The 20,470-nt window shown below is 41.1% G+C and overlaps 3 protein-coding genes across 4 annotated transcripts in view; 1 reads left to right on the top strand and 2 right to left on the bottom strand.

Moving 5' to 3' along the window:
• The window catches only part of lmnb1 (lamin B1), a 103,529-nt gene that overhangs the window by 41,795 nt on the left and 41,264 nt on the right, over nucleotides 1–20,470 (bottom strand). Inside the window, exons 2-3 of the mRNA XM_049604049.1 lie at nucleotides 1,914–2,070; nucleotides 1,508–1,633 (exon numbers count right to left, since the gene is read on the bottom strand). Of these exons, the coding sequence (XP_049460006.1) occupies nucleotides 1,508–1,633; nucleotides 1,914–2,070 (283 nt within the window). The remainder of the gene's footprint in view (nucleotides 1–1,507; nucleotides 1,634–1,913; nucleotides 2,071–20,470) is intronic.
• Nucleotides 12,567–15,830, top strand: LOC125905826 (uncharacterized). Its single transcript, XM_049604076.1, has 10 exons — nucleotides 12,567–12,760; nucleotides 12,897–13,018; nucleotides 13,128–13,437; nucleotides 13,562–13,653; nucleotides 13,999–14,046; nucleotides 14,272–14,339; nucleotides 14,424–14,516; nucleotides 14,623–14,933; nucleotides 15,389–15,559; nucleotides 15,693–15,830. The coding sequence occupies exons 1-9, from the start codon at nucleotides 12,643–12,645 to the stop codon at nucleotides 15,487–15,489; spliced, it is 1,263 nt and encodes a 420-aa protein (XP_049460033.1). The 5' UTR covers nucleotides 12,567–12,642; the 3' UTR covers nucleotides 15,490–15,559; nucleotides 15,693–15,830.
• Nucleotides 16,098–20,452, bottom strand: LOC125905848 (uncharacterized). Of its 2 annotated transcripts, XM_049604119.1 has the most exons (5): nucleotides 19,580–20,452; nucleotides 18,947–19,049; nucleotides 17,712–18,447; nucleotides 17,260–17,478; nucleotides 16,098–16,962 (listed from the first exon to the last, which is right to left on the bottom strand). In XM_049604119.1, exons 2-4 carry the CDS (start codon nucleotides 19,044–19,046, stop codon nucleotides 17,394–17,396), a joined length of 921 nt encoding a protein of 306 aa, XP_049460076.1. In that variant the 5' UTR covers nucleotides 19,047–19,049; nucleotides 19,580–20,452; the 3' UTR covers nucleotides 16,098–16,962; nucleotides 17,260–17,393. The 2 variants fall into 2 exon arrangements, with proteins under 2 accessions (XP_049460076.1, XP_049460075.1); XM_049604118.1 differs by having other exon boundaries at nucleotides 18,947–20,452.

The following is a 20,470-nucleotide window of genomic DNA, read 5'->3' as shown; positions in this document are numbered from 1 at the left end:
CTGCACCAACTTTGTGAACACTAAAGTAGCTACAATAAAAATACATGTGACGAGAAAGAGCGTGGAGAATGATCAAAGTCGTGTTCACTATTCTGCAGATTAACTACTTGAATTCAGACAACTGATAAATCAGTCAGACAGCCTGCTAAGACATACAATGATGTTGCATCAGTATCATTAATCTTAAAGTTACAATGTGTAATTTACGTGGTTGTTTATTAGCAAATATCAACTATTGCTTTCATAAATATATATTTACTAAAGTGTAATGCAATTCACATACAAATGGAAGCTTTCTCATAGGCTTAGAATGATTTCTCTACATATATATATATATACACACACAGGCAGGGCGCGGTCTGCTGGAGGCTGCCCTCTTGCGCCATATTTGAATACAGTGACTGAAAGGGATATACGCGCCTCGCCTTTCGCGTTTACCTAGAACTTGCCGTAACTGGAGACGGTTAAGGTGAAGAGCAATCCGGGGCGTTTCTGTGTGAACCTGCTTTGTACTTTTATGATTCTGTCGCACTTTAAATGGAAGACCACACATATGTTTTGCCCTGTAAGAGGGAAACCACGCCACCAAATAAAAGAAAAAGATCAGATAAGTGAGGATGGGACCAAACGCGAGTGAATATCGGCGTTGCTTATTCCAGGTGGAAGGAACTCCTGCAGGAGAAGGATTTCACAAGGGATGCGGAGGTTGTCTGCTTTTTGCTAGGCAAGTAATTCAATCTGATATTTAAAATCATTTTGGCTTCATGTTTGCAACTACTTTTCCCTCTCGTCGAAGTTTGAGTGACGGCTACGTTTACGTGCTAACATTATCCCAGAGCTACAGCTAAATGGTTAGCCTAGCCTACAGCCTAATCTGTTGATTCCTCTCGTGCTGCCGCTAAGGCTGCCACCCTCTCCTCCTCCTCTTCCCTCTGGGTAGCCGAGATACTACCTCCTCGCTTGGCCGTTCCTGCACTGTCTCTACCCCCTTGCCCCCTTCCTCTCCCTGGTCTTCCTCCTCTCCCTCTCCCTCTTCTCCCTGTGTCCTGTGGAACAACACTCTGGAAAGGCATATATTATAATCGTACCAACCTATATTTTCCGCACTGTGCCATGACTATCACATAAAACGTGTTATTTTAGCATTACTGTGCTAATGTTTGCTCATGTTACCAAAACAATCAGAAATAAAACACTCCTAATATACATCTCACAGATAACCGATATCTCACTGGTAAGCTATAACATATCGTAACATGGTTTAGATTCCTAAATAAGTATTCACCTCGTCGCTAGATACTCCTGAAAAACTCGAAAAACTCGTGGATGATGCCATCTCTGCTGTCTGCGCAAGGCTTTTTGTCCTACGAGGCCACTGTCACTTACACGACGGGAGGGGTTAGTGAGTGAGCACGAGTGAGCACTGCAATCTAGAATTTGACCACTGATATCACTGTTACTCATTATTTTTACACACTGAGGCTTTAATAACATGTCAAATTCTGACCTCCTCTTGCATGCTCTTACGGAAGATCATTTCCTCTGTCAGACTCTGGCAGCGGTTTTCTAAGTCGATGCGCAGGAGCATCTCATCTGCAAGGTGCTTCTTGGCCTGAGCAAGACCTGTATCCAGCTGACAACACACAAAAACAAGAGGTACTGCTTTGAGAATAAGTATAGATTAATGGACACGGCTTAGGAAGTCAAGAAGAGCTCAAGAGAAAAAAAAAGCCATAAAAACGTGAGAGGCAATCAACATTTAGTTGAAGTACAAGATTCAGAAAAATGAGAATACTATTCAAAAATAAACTTTTGTTTTTATCAAGCACAGTTGACCTCTTTGCATCACTCCTTAAATGGTCAAAGAAATATCTTTCTAGTCTCATAATATACATATTACAGTAATGCTGTACCTCCTGCAGCTGTTCTCGCAGGTCAGCCAGTTTGGCCTCCAGGCCTCTGTTCTCAGACAGCGCTGTAGCCAGCATGGCCTCTTTGGAGTTCATCTGAGCCTCCAAATCCAGCAGCTTCGCCTGGGCTCCTGCTGCCTCAGAGTCCCTCTTGTTGCAGCTAGGAGAAGGATGACAAGGCATGGTAAGTGCATGTGGATGACAGCGTGTGACTGGACTGAAAAGATGGCAATCCTGCTGCAGCCACAGTGGAAGTGCTGAGAAAGGACAAATAGACCAAATGGTGCAAACCTGTCACATGAAAAGCTACATCAGTAACCTCAGTTTGCTAAAATTAGAACCCTGACATATAGTTACCGTTTGGTGACATACATTTATAATTTATCTTCATGTGGTGTGAGGGTGGTGTGTTTTTTTTCCAGTATGCTGCATTAATAAAAGGTACAGATGCACCTACAGCCAATGCTAAAGTGCTTGTAGACTCCAGATAAGAGGGATTCTCTCTACTGACTGTGTGTGGTGACCATCTCGGCCTTACAGATTACGTGTACATGCATATGGCTAATAAAAATGAATATAGATAGATAGATAGATAAAGACAGATAAAACTTTATTATCCACCGTAGTGGAAATTTGTCTTTGGCCTCTCCAGACACCAAACTACACAAGACAAAGCCAAGACACTCAACAGAAAGGAAAAGAAAAGTTGAGTAAAGTTGTTGTGCAAATAGCAAAAAAAATAAATAAATAAAAAAATAAAAAACAGCAACAGCAGGTACAATCATGTTATGTTCAGAGCATGTATGGCACGTGGAATGAAAGATTTCTTATATATGTTCCGGCTCGCCCTCAGGACTCTGAATCTGCGGCCGGATGGATGCAGTTCAGACTGTGAGTGTAAGGGGTGTGAAGTATCCCCAGATATCTGTCTGGCCTTCCTGACAACTGCCCCATTGAACACCTCACCAAGTTGAAGTTGTGGCTTCCCTGCAATTTTCACAATTGAGGAAAGCTTGTTTTTCTGCTTCACATTTAGATTCTCATACCAAGCAGCTATATCAAACTGCAAGATGCTTTCCACAAGACCTCTGTATGCCATTTCCAGTATGTGACTGCTTACACCAAAGCTCTTCAATTTCCTAATTAAAAACAGTCGCTGATTTGCTCTCTTAAAAATGCTATCCGAGTGCTCATTAAAACTCAAGGTGCGACCAATGATTGTACCCAAATACTTAAAATGATCAACAACCTCCACAGGCTGGTTGTTAAGCACAACAGGGGTAACATTAGTAACTCCCTTAGTATGTACTACAAGTTCTTTTGTTTTGGCCACATTAATTTCCAAATAACTGGCCTGGCACCAGTCCTGCAATTCCGAAACATATCTAAAATAAGCTTCCTCGTGTGTTGGGTTAGTTTCTGATATAAGCCCAACCAAGGCCATGTTATCTGCATATTTAAACAGTTGAACATTTTTGTCATTCACAGCGAAGGCATTAATGTAGATGGAAAACAACCGAGGTGACAGCACACAGCCCTGGGGCGCTCCAGTATTTAAAACCAGCTCATCTGAGTAGACCCCATTCATAAAAACCCTCTGAGGGCGGTCAGTTAAAAAACATCTAATCCAGTGAATCAGTCCGCCATTCACATTCATCATAAAAAGTCATTCTAAAAGAGTATCAATTTGCATAGTATTAAAAGCAGAACTAAAACCAATAAAAAGAACCCAGGCCAGTGTATCTGGCTGTTGCAGATGTTTGGCTATATAGTCCACCGGGGTAACAGCTGCATCTTCTGTGCCCCTATGTGATCTGTAGGCAAAGTAAAAGGGGTCAAGTTGGTCACTGACATGGAGCATCAGATGGTTGCCACTCTCTCCATGCACTTAGCTAAAAGTGAAGTGAGTGTCACCGGTCTAAAATCCTTAAGAGCTGTGGCCCTGGAGATTTTAGGTACAGGTATTATTGTGGATTTTTTCCATTGGTTAGGAAAGATGCAATAATTCAGCAAGGTCTGAAACAGCTGAGTGACAACCCCCTTAAGCTGCTGATAGCATGATTTAAGCACTCTACCTCTGAGGCCATTGGGCCCAGGTGCTTTGTCAGGTTTGATTTTGGAGAGACACCTGCCTACTTCTTCCTCAGAAAGCTGGATAGGGTCATAGCTTCCTATCTGTTCGCAAACAGTACTGCAGCCTGCTTTAGGGTCTCTTACATCAAACCTACCATAAAAGGTGTTCAGATCATTAACAAATCTGCTGCAATCTGCTATATTTACCCTTTGTTTTTTCTGTTCCCTGCCCATCATGACATTTAGTTCCTCCCAAGCTTGTTTTGCATTGGCTGAACAGAACCTTTACTCTATTTTATTTTTAACCTCTTACACTCCACCCCTATTTTGTAGCAAAAACGCCTAAAATGACATACCCAAATTAAAATGACTGTGGCGTCTGAACCGCTCTGACTACATGCATGCCTGCATGCATGAGGTCTTGCCAGAAAGAAAACTCCCTGAAGTTTCTTGTGAAAGTGTCAGAAACACTCTAGGTCATATGTGTCAAACTCAAGGCCCGCGGGCCAAATGTGGTCCGCCACGTCATTTTATGTGGCCCGCCACGTCATTTTATGTGGCCCGCGAGAGCTTAAAAGGTCTGATTGTCTAAAAATAAATAGGTCAAAAGCGTGGTTTGGCCAAAAACTACATTTCCCACAATGCATGTCGATTATATTACCCGCGAAGTGCCGGCTTCCCGCCACTAGACGGCAGTGTTTCCACATCAATGCGATTTATCCAACAAGTGGAATTGAGAAATACAAATAATGATCCCAAAATGTCCAGGAAGAGAAAAGTTGATGCAGATGGAAGGCTGTTTCAAGAAAGATGGGAAAGTGAATACATGTTTGAGCTTCAAGGAGAAAGGCCGGTATGTCTTTTGTGTTCAATCAAGGATCAAACTATCCAAGTGAATAAAGTTTATTCACTTGGATAGTTTGATCCTTGATTGATGGAGTTATGTGGGTTTCATAAGCTGACAAATTAAAAGGATTTATGTTATAACAGAGCAACAAGCAAACATATTTTTTTCTATGCAACTGTAATATTTGTAACTTGAATAAGTAATAAATTCAGAGTTATTTAACATTAAGGAGTAGTTACATTTATTTTACATTACATTTGGTTACATTTAGTTACATTTATAAGTTACATCTGGCCCTTTCAGGGCAGCCATTATGCTGATGTCGCCCTTGGTGAAAATGAGTTTGACACCCCTGCTCTAGATGATACAGAGACAGAGTAATGTGCCTCTAAAGTTTCAGGATGAATAACTGTGGCTTTATCTGAGCAGGTAAATGACACTGTGGGGCTGTAGGCACACTATCAACATTTGTTTTAAATTTGAAGAAGACTGCTCAAAGTATGACCTTTCTACAGTGTTTTTTCCATGAAAAGATCCAGGCGGAGCTCAAATGACAAGAGCGCTCACTTGGCTTCAAAACAGTACTATCAGTGATCAAACAACACTCAGCCAGCTTCAAACATTGCACCTTATTGAAATCATGTGTGATTATGATAGCTGATGTTGTTTGACACAGAAACACCATAAAATATCACCATATAAAGCCATATGAAACGTGAATGTTACGATCCCACTTTCTAGACGGTATATCTCAGCCAAAAATAGTGGTAGGAGTGACACTCTTACCGTTTATAAAACAGCTACGTGCCCACTGACGGCTCCACATAAGATTGCGAGTAATCCTTTAACTTTTCCCGGCGAAAAATGGCATGGTATGCCTTGCCACCACTCATCGTGATTTTGGACTTTTTGTGTTTAGGCTACTCTGGTGCGAAATACATAATAAATAAAAGAAAAACAATGTTATTTTTGAAAATTCAAGAGCTTCCTGAATCCGGCAATACCAAAAATCACATGGTTTGATGACATAGTGCGCCTGTGAGATACCATTTAACAGAGGAGGGTGGTGGTGGTGGGGGGGGGGGGTTTACAATCTATCTCGGCTTTAAAAAATCTCCACCTAAACTCCTTCTCCTTCTCCCTTACTAAATCCACTTCACCTCTCAAAAATGCAGCCTTTTTCTCATTTAAACATATTTTAAGATCCTTCGAGAGCCATGGCTTATTATTACTAAACACCTTGACTGTCCTAAGCCCTATTGAGACGGGATTAGTTTTACATAGGTATGTGGGGTAAAGTAATAATTACCAGAGATTTTAGTCCCGTCCAAATGTGCCATGCCAGTACGATGTCAGTAAAGATTACTGCGACTTTTACCTTCTGTAAAATGGTCCTGGAAAATTAGGTAATACTAATCCCGTGCGAATAGGCGAATAGACCAGCAGTAAATATGTGTGTTAGGGCTGTCAAAAAAAATTTGAAGGTCGAAATATATTCGAAAATATATGTTTTTTATAAGTTCGAACCTAAATTTGATAATTCGAATATCATTAATAATTAATAATGAATTAATACTATCAATAATGTTATATATCACGGCGAATCCCGTTCGGGCGGAGATGGCTTGCGCACAAGCCGGGCCAGAGAGGGACACAGCGACAGAGGGAGAGGCGCAGACGGAGGAGCCCGCTGCACCAACACCACCCACTGTGTTGTCCGCGATGTGTGACCTGTTCGGGGAGACATACAGGGAGAGTGTTGCACCTGCTGCCTCCCTGCCTACCCTTTTTGAAGAAGAGATGAAACGCTACCAGAATGAGACACCACTACGAGCCGACCAGGATCCATTCTTGTGGTGGAAAACTATGCACTGAAGTACCCAAACATTGCTCAGATAGCGAGGCAGAAGTTGGTCATAACTGCCACTTCAGTGTGGTCAGAACGGGTGTTTTCATCCGAGTGTCACGTTCATATTGTGTCTGCAATAAGCATCTTATTTTTTGTGTTTTTTTTGTAAAAAAAAAAAAAAAAAAAAATATATATATATATATAATAATAATAATAAATTCAAAAATAATCTAATTCAATTTCATGGTGCTTTTGACAGCCCTAATGTGTGTAGATGTTACGTCACATCCTGTTTACAAGTGGTTTTTCGCAGATTTTCAAGCATGGAGACTCTCTCAGTTTTGCACTTCACAGTTGGACAAGTCCGTGTGAAACCTCAGGTACTGTGGGCCTACGACGAACACGATTCAAGTGTGCAACGTCATATGCACATGACGACAGGAGGGGACGGCGGTGCGTGAATGGATTTACCCCCCCAACTTGTGGTAGTTTTACTGATATTTCTTATCCCGTGCGAATTGGCCATTAATATTACTGACGTCCTATGGTAAAGTGACATTACCCCACGTGCCCATGTAAAACTAATCCCGCCCGAATAGTGCTTTTGTTGGGATAATAGTGTCCTCACAGAACTTAATGTAACTTGTGACTGTGTCTGTCAGTTCATGTGGATCAGCGCATGCGTCAGAAAACACGCTCTAGTCCGTGGTGTCAAAACAATGTCTGTGCTCCTCGTCCCCATCCTCAGACCATTGCTGTACAGTTTTTAGACGAGTTTCCTTACGTTTGACTTTCTGTCTGTATTTCGCGAGGAGATGGATAACATTGTGATCTGACTTTCCAAGAGGAGGCCGGCCTGCTGACTTGTATGCGTCAGAGATATTCCTGAAGCACCGGTCCAGTATGCGAGTGACGCGAGTGGGCGTGGTTACATACTGCTGCAGAGTTGGGAGATGTGGTGACAGCTGACAGGTGGGTAGAACGGTCTGAAAAAAACAGACAGCAGCTCATAGTCTCTAGTGCACAGTCTCTGGAGCACTTTGAATTGTGTGGCCCAGGAATTAGCAATGTACATGCAGAGACCTCCACCGAGTCTCTTCTCTTCCTCTTTTCTATTCCTTTAATATTCCACTTAACATGCAGCCGTGCATAGTCCAACTGTCATAAAGTGCCCACATTACGTTGCATATGCCCTTATGCTATACCATTTAAATAATGCAGAGGAATCTTACAGAGGAATCTCTTCCAATTGCAGTCATGTTGCTCCCTTGGTCATCACCGTGCTGCAATTTTTCAAAAACTGTGTTCTTGAGCTATTCTTTTTCAGGCTACACCCAAGAACAGAGTCCAATACATACAGCTTTAGCAGCAGTTGGCCTACTCTACACTGTTTATCAGCGAGCTACTGTTCATGCCACCATGGACCACACAGGTATTCTGGATGAGAGTACACAGCAAGGATTGGTAGGAGAGAGTGGTCCTACATTCCCAAACTGCTTTATTTTCAGTTGAAAAACAATAAATACAGGTTGTTTAGGGTTGGGCGATAATACGGTAATAAGGTATTCCGCGGTATCTAAAAATAGCAATGGTATCAGTTTCATTACCGTCATTTTAAAAAAATCTGCCGCGCATGTAGCCCTATAGGAGCCTGATATAATATTAAATATAATTTATTTAATGCCTAAATAATGAGGGCTTGTCCAGCACCTATGTATGTGTAACTGAGTTTTAAATTTAATACCATTACAATTTAAAACTAATAGAAGGCTATAATGTTTCTCTTTTAACTTAGGGTGACCATATTTTGATTTCCAAAAAAGAGGACACTCGGCCAGCCACGACATAGCCTACTTAAATGATACTCGCAGTTTACTCACAGATGCCTTATCATTTTAATATATTTAAAATTTATATGTATGGATAGAAAATTCAGTTATATTACAATATCTCTCAAAGACAGAAATTCAGATAGGCCCAAATAGGGGACACATACACACACTAGAGTGTGGCGATCCGAGCCCGACGGTACCCGACAGGTCGGGCCGGGTTTGGTCAGAAATGTAGCTATAAATTGTATTCGGGCTCGGGTTGGATTCGGTCAGCTTTCAGTGAAAATGTAGTGTAAAAATAAATAAAATCCTATTGTCTGTCCTGTTTATTGCGTGGGCACTGTTATTTACGTGACAACACCTGAACATAACACATACAGACACACATTGGCTGTTTGTTTCTCTTCTCTCCTCGCTGGAAGTCTCGGACCTCCAAATAAAAGAGGGAGACAGGTTTTTCCTATTTTATCTTATTTTGTTTTATGTCTCCCTCTCTTCTCGCTAGAAGCGTCGGACCTCCCGCCTCCCGCTCCCGCCTCAAACACGGAGGTCTCCCTCTCGGCAGCTGAGCACCCACGGTGCACGCCCAGCCTGTTAAATAGCCAGTAACCACTGTGTGACACAAACTCAGTACTTTGATCATTAAATAATGTCGGGCTTGGTTCGGGTTCGGACAGAAATATGCTGCCCGTGCCGCACTCTAACACACACACACAAACACATGGAAAATCGGACATTATCATCAGTTTATAAAACCCCCCCGGACGCCCCGGACGGGACGTGAAAAGTGGACATGTCCGGGCAAAAGAGGACGTTTGGTCAGCTTATTTTAACTGCCCTTAACTGTTGTCGGGACATTTGATAAAGTTTTTGGATGTGACGTCGTCACATGACAGCTCGGACGCGAGAAAGAGAAGAAAAGATGGCAAGCCGCGCATCAAGTGAGTTGGTCCCAAAAAAACCCCCACAACTTCACAACTTCTGCAAGCAGCAGCAGCAGCAGGTCCAGTGTCCATCGGAGTGGAGGAGGGAGTAGCTTAACTCGAACCACCGGAAAAAAACAGATGACTCTGGGCCGTCACCTTCAAAGAAAAGCCAATGCGATGGCAGGTCCGCTCGGCACCATACAGGAGCGAGCAGGAGCAGAGGTAACTGCCTGTTGTCACGAGCGAGCATGTTATTCAGGGAGACGAAGACCTCCTTCTCAGGTGGAAATGTAATGGAGCCAGGTGTTTTCCTCTGATGTCGAGGGCTGCCCGTTTGTGCCACAAGCTCTCCATCAGAGCAGTGTGTCAGCACCGCGGCCCAAGTTGTCAATCCACTACGTGCCCTGCTCCAGCTGGAAAGAATAAGCATGATGGTTTTTCTGGTGAAAAAGCTTGAATAGTTTTGAAGCATAGGATGCTGCTATAGTTATCATTATACTTTGTTTTTATTTCATTTTCAATGAGGAGTAGCCTGTTCTGACGGACAAAACAGTTGGGACTTGGAGAGGGTGAACATTTCAAACTAAAGGTAGGCTCTAAAAAATAAACCAACGGACTTTACCCGTCGTGGTCTGAGGATACGCTGTATAGCACACATTTTCGCTATTGCCTTTGTTGTGTATTGTTACTTTTTTATTATTTGATAAGCCTATACTGCCCTACAAAGCCTAAGTGCAGTAACTACATTTTTGGTCAAAATTGAGTTATAAGTAAAAATGAACTCCTTGATATCTGTTTATCTTGTGACAAAGATTCAGAGTTCAGTTTTGCTTAGTTTTAGAGAAAAAACAGTATAAAATTTGCAGTAACTACAAAATCTGTCTCAAAACCAAACTTTAAAGCCATTTTTCTCAGTTTTACCCTTTGCATAGTTACTGCACTTAGGCTTTGTAGGGCAGTATAAGTATTGGATGTTATAGGGCTGTGTTTTAATTTAATGATTTGTGTCGATTACTGTACTGGAAGTGGACTGTTGCCCACAGACAATTTGTTGTTATTCCATCTGTTTGGTTGACTGCTGCATTTGCACTTTTATAAATATTTGTTAATAAAAGTTGTTAATGTTATACATGTTTTGTTGTTATTTTTCAGTATTCTTAGGCCTATGTAATGTTTGCCATTCTGTTTCTGAACGGTATAGGCACAAGCCGACATTTTGGTGACTCCCTCTGAGCCCTTTAAAGTAATTTTTAATTAGTCACGGTAATACCGTATACCCCGGGAAAATGTGGGGAAGGTTTAACGGTATCAAAATTTGGATACCACCCAACTCTAGTGTTGTTGATAGATTCAGGTCCAAATCTTGACATCTGATACAAAGTATTTGAATTCTCCAAATTGAACTATGAATATGCAATGGTGCCTGCCCTCTACAGGTTGAAACCTGGCTATTGCAAATGAATTTTGCTACTGGCTGATCTGGTACAAAGTGACATGCAGGCCTTGGCCCCTCTATGAAAGCATTATCTCCAACTCTGCAGACTGGGGCCAGTAGTGGTAAGTCAGTCAGTCTGTCCGTCCGTCTGTTACTAAAAATTAATAGTCAGGGTTTTTATTTGAAATTAACCAGCAAATATTGGGACAGGCTTTTAGAGAGGAAGATCATATATATGTATATATATATATATATATATATATATATATATATATATATATATATGCTCTTAAAACTATATTCACAACTGGGATTCATTTATTTATGAAAATTCCCTTTTGATTCTTTAGTCCATAGGGGTCCACTGACCAAAAGGACTATTAATAGGAATGGACATATGTTTGGATTACTGTCTTCTTTGGTGCTCATGGTTTCAGTAAAATGAACAAAACAACTGAACTGTGGAGAATCAAACTGAGCTAGGTATGTGTACTGTGCTGACCAAAGTTTAAACATTTATGTCCAAGATGGCGCTGCCTGAGTGGCAGCCTGTTACAGTAGCTCCGACCCCTTTCTGTCCTTAAAGTGTGTTTTTTTTTTCCTTCACTGATCTCACTTGTTCGCGTTCAACAACGGATGTTTTTTGCTTATTATTCACTTATGGACTGTTTAAAGCGACCTCTGGAGACTCATTCAGCCACAGCTCGATTGTTTACACCCGCGATCAGCTGTTGGCACCTTGCCACACTTGTGTACTCCCCAACGAGAGACCGGAGATCCCCAAGGAGTTAAGGAGAAGGAGGCAGGAGTGTACCAGGAGTGCTTAACGGATGACCTGACTACGGTGGCCGAGACCCGCCATATGCAAATAAAAGTAACACTGTAAACAAAAATAGATGCCACTGCAAATAAAAAGAAAAGCTTCTGCAAATAAAAGAAAAACGTTGCAAATAAAAGAAACATCGCAGCAAACAAAAAAAATAAGCGATGCAAATAAAAGAAACACCGCAGCAAATAAAAAACATAAGCGATGCAAATAAAAAAAGCCACAACGGAAGTGGATTACCAGGGACTGTTTTTGCCGATGCACCGGTGTTTTGTGAGAGGAGGAGAAGAAGACGAAGAAGAAGACGAAAAAATAGAGAACGGAGAAACAAGAACAGGAATACAAACTGGAAAACGAACAAGAAAGTAAGTGAAAATGTTAGTGTTTAATGTCGCTACGTGTACTTTTTAATGTGTTATTTGGTGAGGTCATGTAGCCCCAGGTTTGAAGTTGAACTGGACGATGCCGGTGTATTGTTAGCTTCGGCTAACACGGAGAAACCCAATGTGTGGTGCGGAAAGACCTTGAACGAGAGGAGAATCAAGTTCGGTAACTTTACTAGAATATGCAGAAAAACACAGTTACATGTCCACCGCACGCTGTCACTCCAGAGCAGTGTCTACCCCAGACAAACACAACTAACAACAGGTACTGAGAGCCCGGAATGAAAACACATCTGAGTGGAAACAACTGAGTTCCGGCAGCTTAATGCGGTCGTTGTTGTTGTTTTTAATCATTAATCATCAAGCTAACAATAATCTAAGGCGTGGGTAACAATAGTTATTTTGATGAATGTGAGGTTGAAGCTGTGGGGTGGCCAGGGACTTTTGAGAAAGTACCATAATGTCAGATTGAGTGCAGGCGAAAACAACTGGCGGCTAAAATGTTCATGCAATTGAAGTCCAAAGCAACCTAATGATACTTGATTTTTTTTTTTGTTGCAGATGTATTGTCCTTTTTGTGGACACCAGCTGACTTCGAAATCAGCGTTTTGCTGTTCCTGTGGCAAGGGGATCCAGTTCCTGTGTAATGTTGATCAAGACAAACCTGGCACAAGTGAGGGTAATGTTTCTTCTTTTTTTTTTAAAATTAGGTTTAGGTAATGTACACTCTATATACTTTATGAGTATGGCTGAGAACACTGTATGTCTCTCTGTTCTTTCTTATTGACGATTGATTGGACTCTTATTTGAAGCAGAGGCTCCTGGAAAAAGTGCACTAGAGTCCTTTCAGACTTTTCGGAGTCTGAAAGAGAAGGAGAGACAAGCCTCCTTCAAAAAGAAAAAAACACAATCAAAAGAAAACCTGAAGGTTGTGAAGGTAACTTTTTTGCTGAGATAGACTAATGATTTGCAGACAGTCCATTCTGTCATGTATTTATAGTGTCACTGATGTAGTTAACAGTCGCCATTTCAATGTTTCTTTGTAGATTTCAGTAGGCCTTATGCGGCTGAAGGATGGTGGGCTTAAGACTGTCAGAGGGACAGTACTTCCCCTTTTAGTGAGACCAGAGTGCAACGCTGACGAATTACAGAGGGCCGCTGAACAAAAATTGAAGGCCTTCCACCAAAATTTACGTGGTGGTCCTTATGTACTGCTCTACCCGGACGGAACAAAGATCGTTAACGTACCAGGAACTGAAGTACTGTTCAATCTAAAAGACTACAAGGAGGCACTGGGAAAGGCTTACCAGCGAATAACACTGTACATTTGTACATGTGAAGATTTCTTTGCCTCTTGTAAGTAATTGTGAAAGAATTGCCAACCAAGAAGAGCTTTCTAAAATGATTTGTTTGTCACAAAAAGTTGTCTGTTATTTTGAGTAGTCTAAAATCCTCTTATACCTGCTCTTGTATTTCACAGCTCAGGAAACCAACTCTGAATCTGACGAGTCAGATTCAGAGGTGATCATCATGAGTCCACGCTCTGCAGAATTCAATGCAGCTGATACATTAGTGAGTGCTACATTTGTTGTGTCTTACATTGCTTATATTGTAAGTTCTGTCTGAAAGTGAAAATGTTTCTAGATTTTACATAGAAGCCTTTTGCGATGAAACATGCCAAAATAGAATTTTAAATTGCGGTAAGTGTTGCAGTGTCCTGGCCTACACATAATTTCTAAACTTAAGATAACAACTTTATTTAGTTAAAATGATCATTCCCCCTGTTGTAAATCACACACACTATCAGTCAGAATAATAGAATATAATATATTTATATAATAATATTTCTGTTCAGATTTGTTCAGCTCTAGTTCCGTCAATCAAATTTGTGCTCACTGATATGTTTTTTACTTCCAGTTATGGGAACCTGCAGATGGAGAGTCAGGCACTGATTCAGCAGCTCTGGTAATTGTGGCTCCTAAACATAGTCTGTTGTTCACACTTAGCCTTGTCTGAAAATATTTTCACACAATCAATATCTTAAACTACATAAAATAATGGGTCACACTGACCTAGAGATCCACGTTTGTGTACATTAGAATAGTTTTTTTTCTAAATCAGCCCTCTGATAGCCATGACTCAAAATACTTCAACTTATCTGTCCTATCCCTGTTACGTTTTGTGATTCAGGTCTTACTTTCTGACTCAGAAGAGGGCCCAGGAACATCAGGAGGTGTGATGGAAACTACATGCTATAGGTATTATATATACTTTCCTTTCTATAATTCAATTATTCTATTATGAAAACATCAACAATGTAATTTTGTGTGTCAATTTCTCAGCAAATATACTCGGCTGTATGCACCCATTGTAATAGAGAATGAGGATGACTCAGACAGTGTTGAGTGCAGTCATGACATTCCAGAGGATACAGGGTAAGAGAAAAGTTAGGCTTACTTCAACTGTGGTTGTTATTTTTCCTGGTCAAAAATGTCTGCTATCGTGTACCATGTAACATGGTCATGATTTATCTGATGACAGGGTGGACAAGCCATCAATTTCTGAGATAACTGCAAACCTGGCCCTCGAGATTGACCGTCAAGCTGTCAGCAGATTTAACATCTGTCGCTCTGACATCTGGAATGGAGCAGTCAGAGGATTTAAAAGGGCAACATTCTCAGAAAAGAAAGACATCTTGGTGAAATTCTCTGACAATGAAGGGAGACTTGAGGAAGGTCTCGATACCGGTGGTCCCAAGAGAGAATTCCTCTCCCTTCTGATGAAAGAGCTGAACAAACGGCCCATATTTGATGGACCTGTGGAGAGCCGTTACCTGGTCTACAATTCAACAAGTTTTGTTTTGTATAATGTCTTAAAAGAAAAAACCCATATTTCAGCCATGCACTGTTTTTAAATATGGAAACTGATTTAATATTTCTTTACTCTGAATTTCCTTGGACAGCTATTGTAGAGGATGAGTATTATTTAGCAGGGAAGATGATTGCTGTGTCAATTGTACATGGCGGACCAGGTCCCAATTTTCTGTCACAGGATCTTGTCAGCTACATCTCAGGGCAGACCAGTTTCAAGGGATCTGTAGGAGACATTACAGATGAGGAGATAGGGAAAGTCCTACAAGAGGTATGAGGGCACTTGATAGAAGGGTGTGAAATTCTAGAATAAATGTAAAGAGAGAGATTTGTCCACTTAAACCATTCTTTCAAATTATCCTTCTGGCATTACCATTTTTTATAATTACTTATATTCATATTTGAAATGTGTGGCACTCTGTTATCTCTTCTTTCAGATTCAGAATGCACCCTCATTGGAAATCCTTCAGGACTTGATGGTACAGAACAGCGCCATGTTGCAGACCGCTGGGTGCTTCAGGCATGTCAGGTCATGTGAAGAAAAAAAAGATTGTAGAGGAGTACCTGAAGTGGTACATCATCCACAGGAACAGCACTGCAATCGAGAGGTAGGTTTTTGTATTACATTGTTGTCACTAAAATAATTATGAAGAAACATGTTGCTGCTGTCCCATTTTCTTGCTTACTTACTTCTACATGACGCACATGTAACTTCACATGCATATTTTAATTGTATTTTAGATTCAAGGCTGGACTTGAAAGTCTGCAGTTTCTGACAGCTCTGCAGCAGCATCCGACGGTCCTGACCCCTGCTCTCTGTCATGCCAATGTGAAGCTGTCTGCTGCGGAGATGGAAAATCTGTTCCAGCCTGAACTGAGTCATCAGGGAAGCAACAGGAGGGCTCAGGAAGAGAAAGTGATGACTTACTGGGTAGACTATCTTCCCGATTGCGAAGGTTACTCAATTTGCTCGTCTGATTTTATACACACAAATTATGAAAAGTTCCAATGTTGATGTAGATAGTATTTACTGTCAGTTGATTTCAGTGCTCTCTACTTTTAGAAGATGACAGCTCCGTGACCTTGGAGGAGGTGTTGATGTTACTTCAGGTGTGCCATGTGTGCCTCCTGCTGGTATGAGTCCTCTGCCACGCCTTCAATTCCTGTGTTCTACAACGTCAACATTCCCAATGGCGAATACCTGTGCCAACATTTTAAAGCTTCCTCTTTTGGACACTTATAGTGCCTTCAAAGCCAACATGGACTTTGGCATCAAGAATTTCCCCGGCTTTGGGTGCTTTTAGACAATTAACTTGTGGTAAAAGTTAATGTTGCCACACACAGTCTCACTCACTAGTGTAGTTTTAATGTAGTGAGGAAGAGAGATGTTTGTGAGAGTTTCTGTCTATTTTCATGGCAGATTTGTGATATTTGTTATATATTTCATAGCACATTTGTTATGTTACACATTCTGTTGCACATTCAAACATAAGTTGCACAGCAACATTTTTTTTTTTAAATATTTTGTTTTGTATTGCAAATACGTGGTCTGTTGTCAACACCACACATTTTTATTGTATTATTAATTGATAACAGGAATGGGCTTGCAGCTTCAGCTTGTTTCTATAATAAAAAATACCAAACTACAGACTGTTCTTTTTTTCAAAGATTTTTTGTCAGGCATAGACAACTTTATTTGAGACAGGAAATGACAGGAGAGAGAGGGAAATAACATGCAGCAAATACTACACATAAAAAAGTTTGTTTCAGTGTTGTCACAACACAAATATGTCCCTTAAAGTTTGACAGACCAGCCATGTTTTTCAGGGTGATGTAGTTCTCTACAGCTGATTCCCACTGCAAAGGAGCTGTTAGACCACTCTGTCGTTGTAGTTCTCCAAAGAGAGTTTCATGCTCATCCTCACCAGGAGTTGCTGGCACTGGCATGATGCTGGTAATGTGGTTCAGGGTTTGGGCAGATGCTGGGAAACCACAATTGCTCCCATCAAATCTAGGAGCAAGTACAGAAAAGTGTTCACACTGAGCAACACATCAAGAAAGTTTAGCTTTCCTGTTAAGTTTTAGTTTCATGGTCATTTCAATTAACCCCAGAGTTTCTTACAGGACAAGGAGAGACCCAGAGACCCAAAGACAAGCAATGATCTTAGGTTTTACTAAGTGTCAAATATTAGAGAAAGCACTACACGTGAGGGAAGACTTTATTGTGAATTTTAATTTTTGTTATTATTAGTAAATTATATAACTTAATCCAAAATACTATAAGGAAAACTCTTTAATTAATACTCACCTTTCAGGTACGTGATACACTGCCTCTGGTTTACCAGATGGGCACCGGGATTGGTGAACAGGACGAATGGTGTGAGTATTCCAGTACAGCTTGTATTCATCCAGCTCTTTCTGCAGGACTCCCAGGAAGCAGTATCATACCAACTTTGTGTGTGCAGGGCTGCCATTGAAGAGATGCCTCTCCCTCAAGTCACTGAACAGATCCATCCAAAATTGGCTCCTAGATAGAAAACAAATTTTATTCATCCAGGTCATCATTCTTCAAGAGGTGTAGATTGATCTACAAGTCCATTTACTACTGACTCATGCCTTTTGGAGATTTCACTACAATATACCATTTCCTTTAAAAAGCACAGCAATATACATAGGATTTGAGAAATAATATAAATGCATACAGAAAATACAATAATCCAGGGTTAAGTAAAACATAAATGAATTAAAAGCAACAAAAACCTTTGTTTCCGGAAGTAGGACCACCAGCTTTCAATCCTCTGGTCGGATGTTGAAGTGCCATACATGTGGCTTTTAGCTCCTGCAAACTCGTCTGTATGCTCTGATCTCAAGGTACAGTGAAGGGCGGCCATTATTCCATTTTCAGTGCCGCAATCTGTGCGGAGCCGCTTTGGAAAAACTCCATGCTCAGCTACACAGTTGATGTAGTTTTGAGCAATTACTGAAGGGTCGTTGTTGGTCTTTCCACAATTCAACCACATAATTTTTCTGGAGAAGCCATCAATGCAGCCACTTATGGCAATTCCAAAAAGTTTTAATTTATCATACCCATCGACGTGCCAGGTTTCGTTTGGTCCCATTGAATGATATGCCCTTCGAACAAATCTACGTTTGCAGCGGTTCTCTGTTCCACATGGATCCAGCTCTGCCATTAGGCGCATCACATCGTCTTGTCTGACGACAAGAGAGTGTTTCTGTTTCAGAATCTGCCACATTGCTCTATACCCTAAAAGCTGGCCTGATCCCTTTAGCTCCTCAGAAATAGCTGCCTGCACAGTAGCAATTGGAGTGTAACTGATCCTTCTGGTCAGGCCTGCATCTTTTAGTCTTCTTTCTAGATTGCGAAGACTGACTGATATGTTGTGTTTGGTTTTCAGTAGGTCAACTATTATTTCATAACTATGGCCCTCTGTGAAATATTTTTGGATAAGTTCATCCACTGAAGTAGCTCCAGGACCTGAGGGTAGAAAGGAGGACACTATATTAGAGGCTAAATGATGAACTGCATAATTAACTTTTTCAATTTTTACAGAGAGGTGAATAAATAAGATTGTTTAGATTATCATGTGTGGGTGACATGGTAGTTAGTGATTAGAGTTATTGAGGAATCAAGCTATTCAATGCACTCGTTAAAATTAATTAATTGAAAATGTCTTTATATTAAAGTAGCACAGTGCAAAACATTCAAAACTGTTGCATAGGACTGATTACTTTCACACAAGTATTATTGTCACTAAGGGAATAAGTTACTTGATTAAGAGCGATTTTTTTACAGGGATCAGTAGCCTACTAGACTAAGATGCATTCTTAACTTTTCATGTCTTCAAATTCATTGTATTCCACATGCCTGTTATGGATTTCACCGTATGAAGTGACTAACAGACAGTGTATTCTCTGAAAAAAATAGCAATCAATTGTGTTTAAGAACCCCATTAACTGTCAGAAAAAAAATTTACCTTCATTTTGAAGACTCCTTAGGAACCTGACATTTCTACAGCATGAGCCACAATATACCAGGACAGATGGAAGGTTCACCCCACAGAATGGACAAAACATGACCTGGTAAATGACATAGCAAAGACAGTTAAGTTTAGGATTCAATCTGACATTATGGTACTTTCTCAAAAGTCCCTGGCCACCCCACACAGCTTCAACCTCACATTCATAAAAATAACTATTGTTACCCACGCCTTAGATTATTGTTAGCTTGATGATTAATGATTAAAAACAACAACAACGACCGCATTAAGCTGCCGGAACTCAGTTGTTTCCACTCAGATGTGTTTTCATTCCGGGCTCTCAGTACCTGTTGTTAGTTGTGTTTGTCTGGGGTAGACACTGCTCTGGAGTGACAGCGTGCGGTGGACATGTAACTGTGTTTTTCTGCATATTCTAGTAAAGTTACCGAACTTGATTCTCCTCTCGTTCGAGGTCTTTCCGCACCACACATTGGGTTTCTCCGTGTTAGCCGAAGCTAACAATACACCGGCATCGTCCAGTTCAACTTCAAACCTGGGGCTACATGACCTCACCAAATAACACATTAAAAAGTACACGTAGCGACATTAAACACTAACATTTTCACTTACTTTCTTGTTCGTTTTCCAGTTTGTATTCCTGTTCTTGTTTCTCCGTTCTCTATTTTTTCGTCTTCTTCTTCGTCTTCTTCTCCTCCTCTCACAAAACACCGGTGCATCGGCAAAAACAGTCCCTGGTAATCCACTTCCGTTGTGGCTTTTTTTATTTGCATTGCTTATTTTTTTTATTTGCTGCGATGTTTCTTTTATTTGCAACGTTTTTCTTTTATTTGCAACGTTTTTCTTTTATTTGCAGAAGCTTTTCTTTTTATTTGCAATGGCATCTATTTTTGTTTACAGTGTTACTTTTATTTGCATATGGCGCGTCTCGGCCACCGTACCTGACTGAACGAACTCACTCCAGACTTGCACATAACTCTTAACTGATTTCAGCTGTTCAGAGCGGACAGGAGAGCAAAGGATAGGGATAGCGATGTATGCGAACGAGAAATGGTGTCACCCGGGGCACATCAGTGTTAAAGAGCAGCGCTGCACCAAGGTCATAGAGCTGCTAGCGCTTAGCATCCGGCCATACAACCTCCCGAGGAAGTTCTTGCAAGTCATCACGATAACGGTGTACATCCCACCGTCAGATGATGCTGCAGCAGCCTGTGAGCTCCTAAACACTGTTATGTCTCAGCTCCAAACATTGTAACCCCAGTCCCTCATCCTCATCTCTGGCAACTTCAATCATGCTTCCCTGTCCTCTACCCTCCCCACTTTTACACAGTATGTGGACTGCCACACCAAGGACTGCAAAACACTGGACTTGCTGTATGCAAACATCAAGGATGCATACAGCTCATCACCCCTCCACCCACTGGGCCGCTCAGACCACAACCTGGTCCATCAGTCCCCTACTTATATACCTGTGGTGAGCACACAATCCTCTCACTCTCTGTG

Source organism: Epinephelus fuscoguttatus, linkage group LG18, assembly GCF_011397635.1.
Source record: "Epinephelus fuscoguttatus linkage group LG18, E.fuscoguttatus.final_Chr_v1".
NCBI classification, from domain to species: Eukaryota; Metazoa; Chordata; class Actinopteri; order Perciformes; family Serranidae; genus Epinephelus; species Epinephelus fuscoguttatus.
The sequence above is the reverse complement of the archived record's forward strand: the minus strand, read 5'-3'. Positions and strand labels throughout refer to the sequence as shown.

Bases quoted from the DNA above. Each gene is read 5' to 3' on its own strand.
- LOC125905826 (XM_049604076.1), top strand. From the start codon at position 12,643: ATGTATTGTCCTTTTTGTGGACACCAGCTGACTTCGAAATCAGCGTTT. The intron at 12,761-12,896 runs GTAATGTTTCTT...TATTTGAAGCAG, and splicing joins CAAACCTGGCACAAGTGAGG to AGGCTCCTGGAAAAAGTGCA. The intron at 14,517-14,622 runs GTAAGAGAAAAG...ATCTGATGACAG, and splicing joins GACATTCCAGAGGATACAGG to GGTGGACAAGCCATCAATTT.
- LOC125905848 (XM_049604118.1), bottom strand. From the start codon at position 19,046: ATGTTTTGTCCATTCTGTGGGGTGAACCTTCCATCTGTCCTGGTATAT. The intron at 18,448-18,946 runs GTAAATTTTTTT...TTCTACCCTCAG, and splicing joins AAGGAGTCTTCAAAATGAAG to GTCCTGGAGCTACTTCAGTG. The intron at 17,479-17,711 runs GTTTTTGTTGCT...TTTTCTATCTAG, and splicing joins TCCTACTTCCGGAAACAAAG to GAGCCAATTTTGGATGGATC.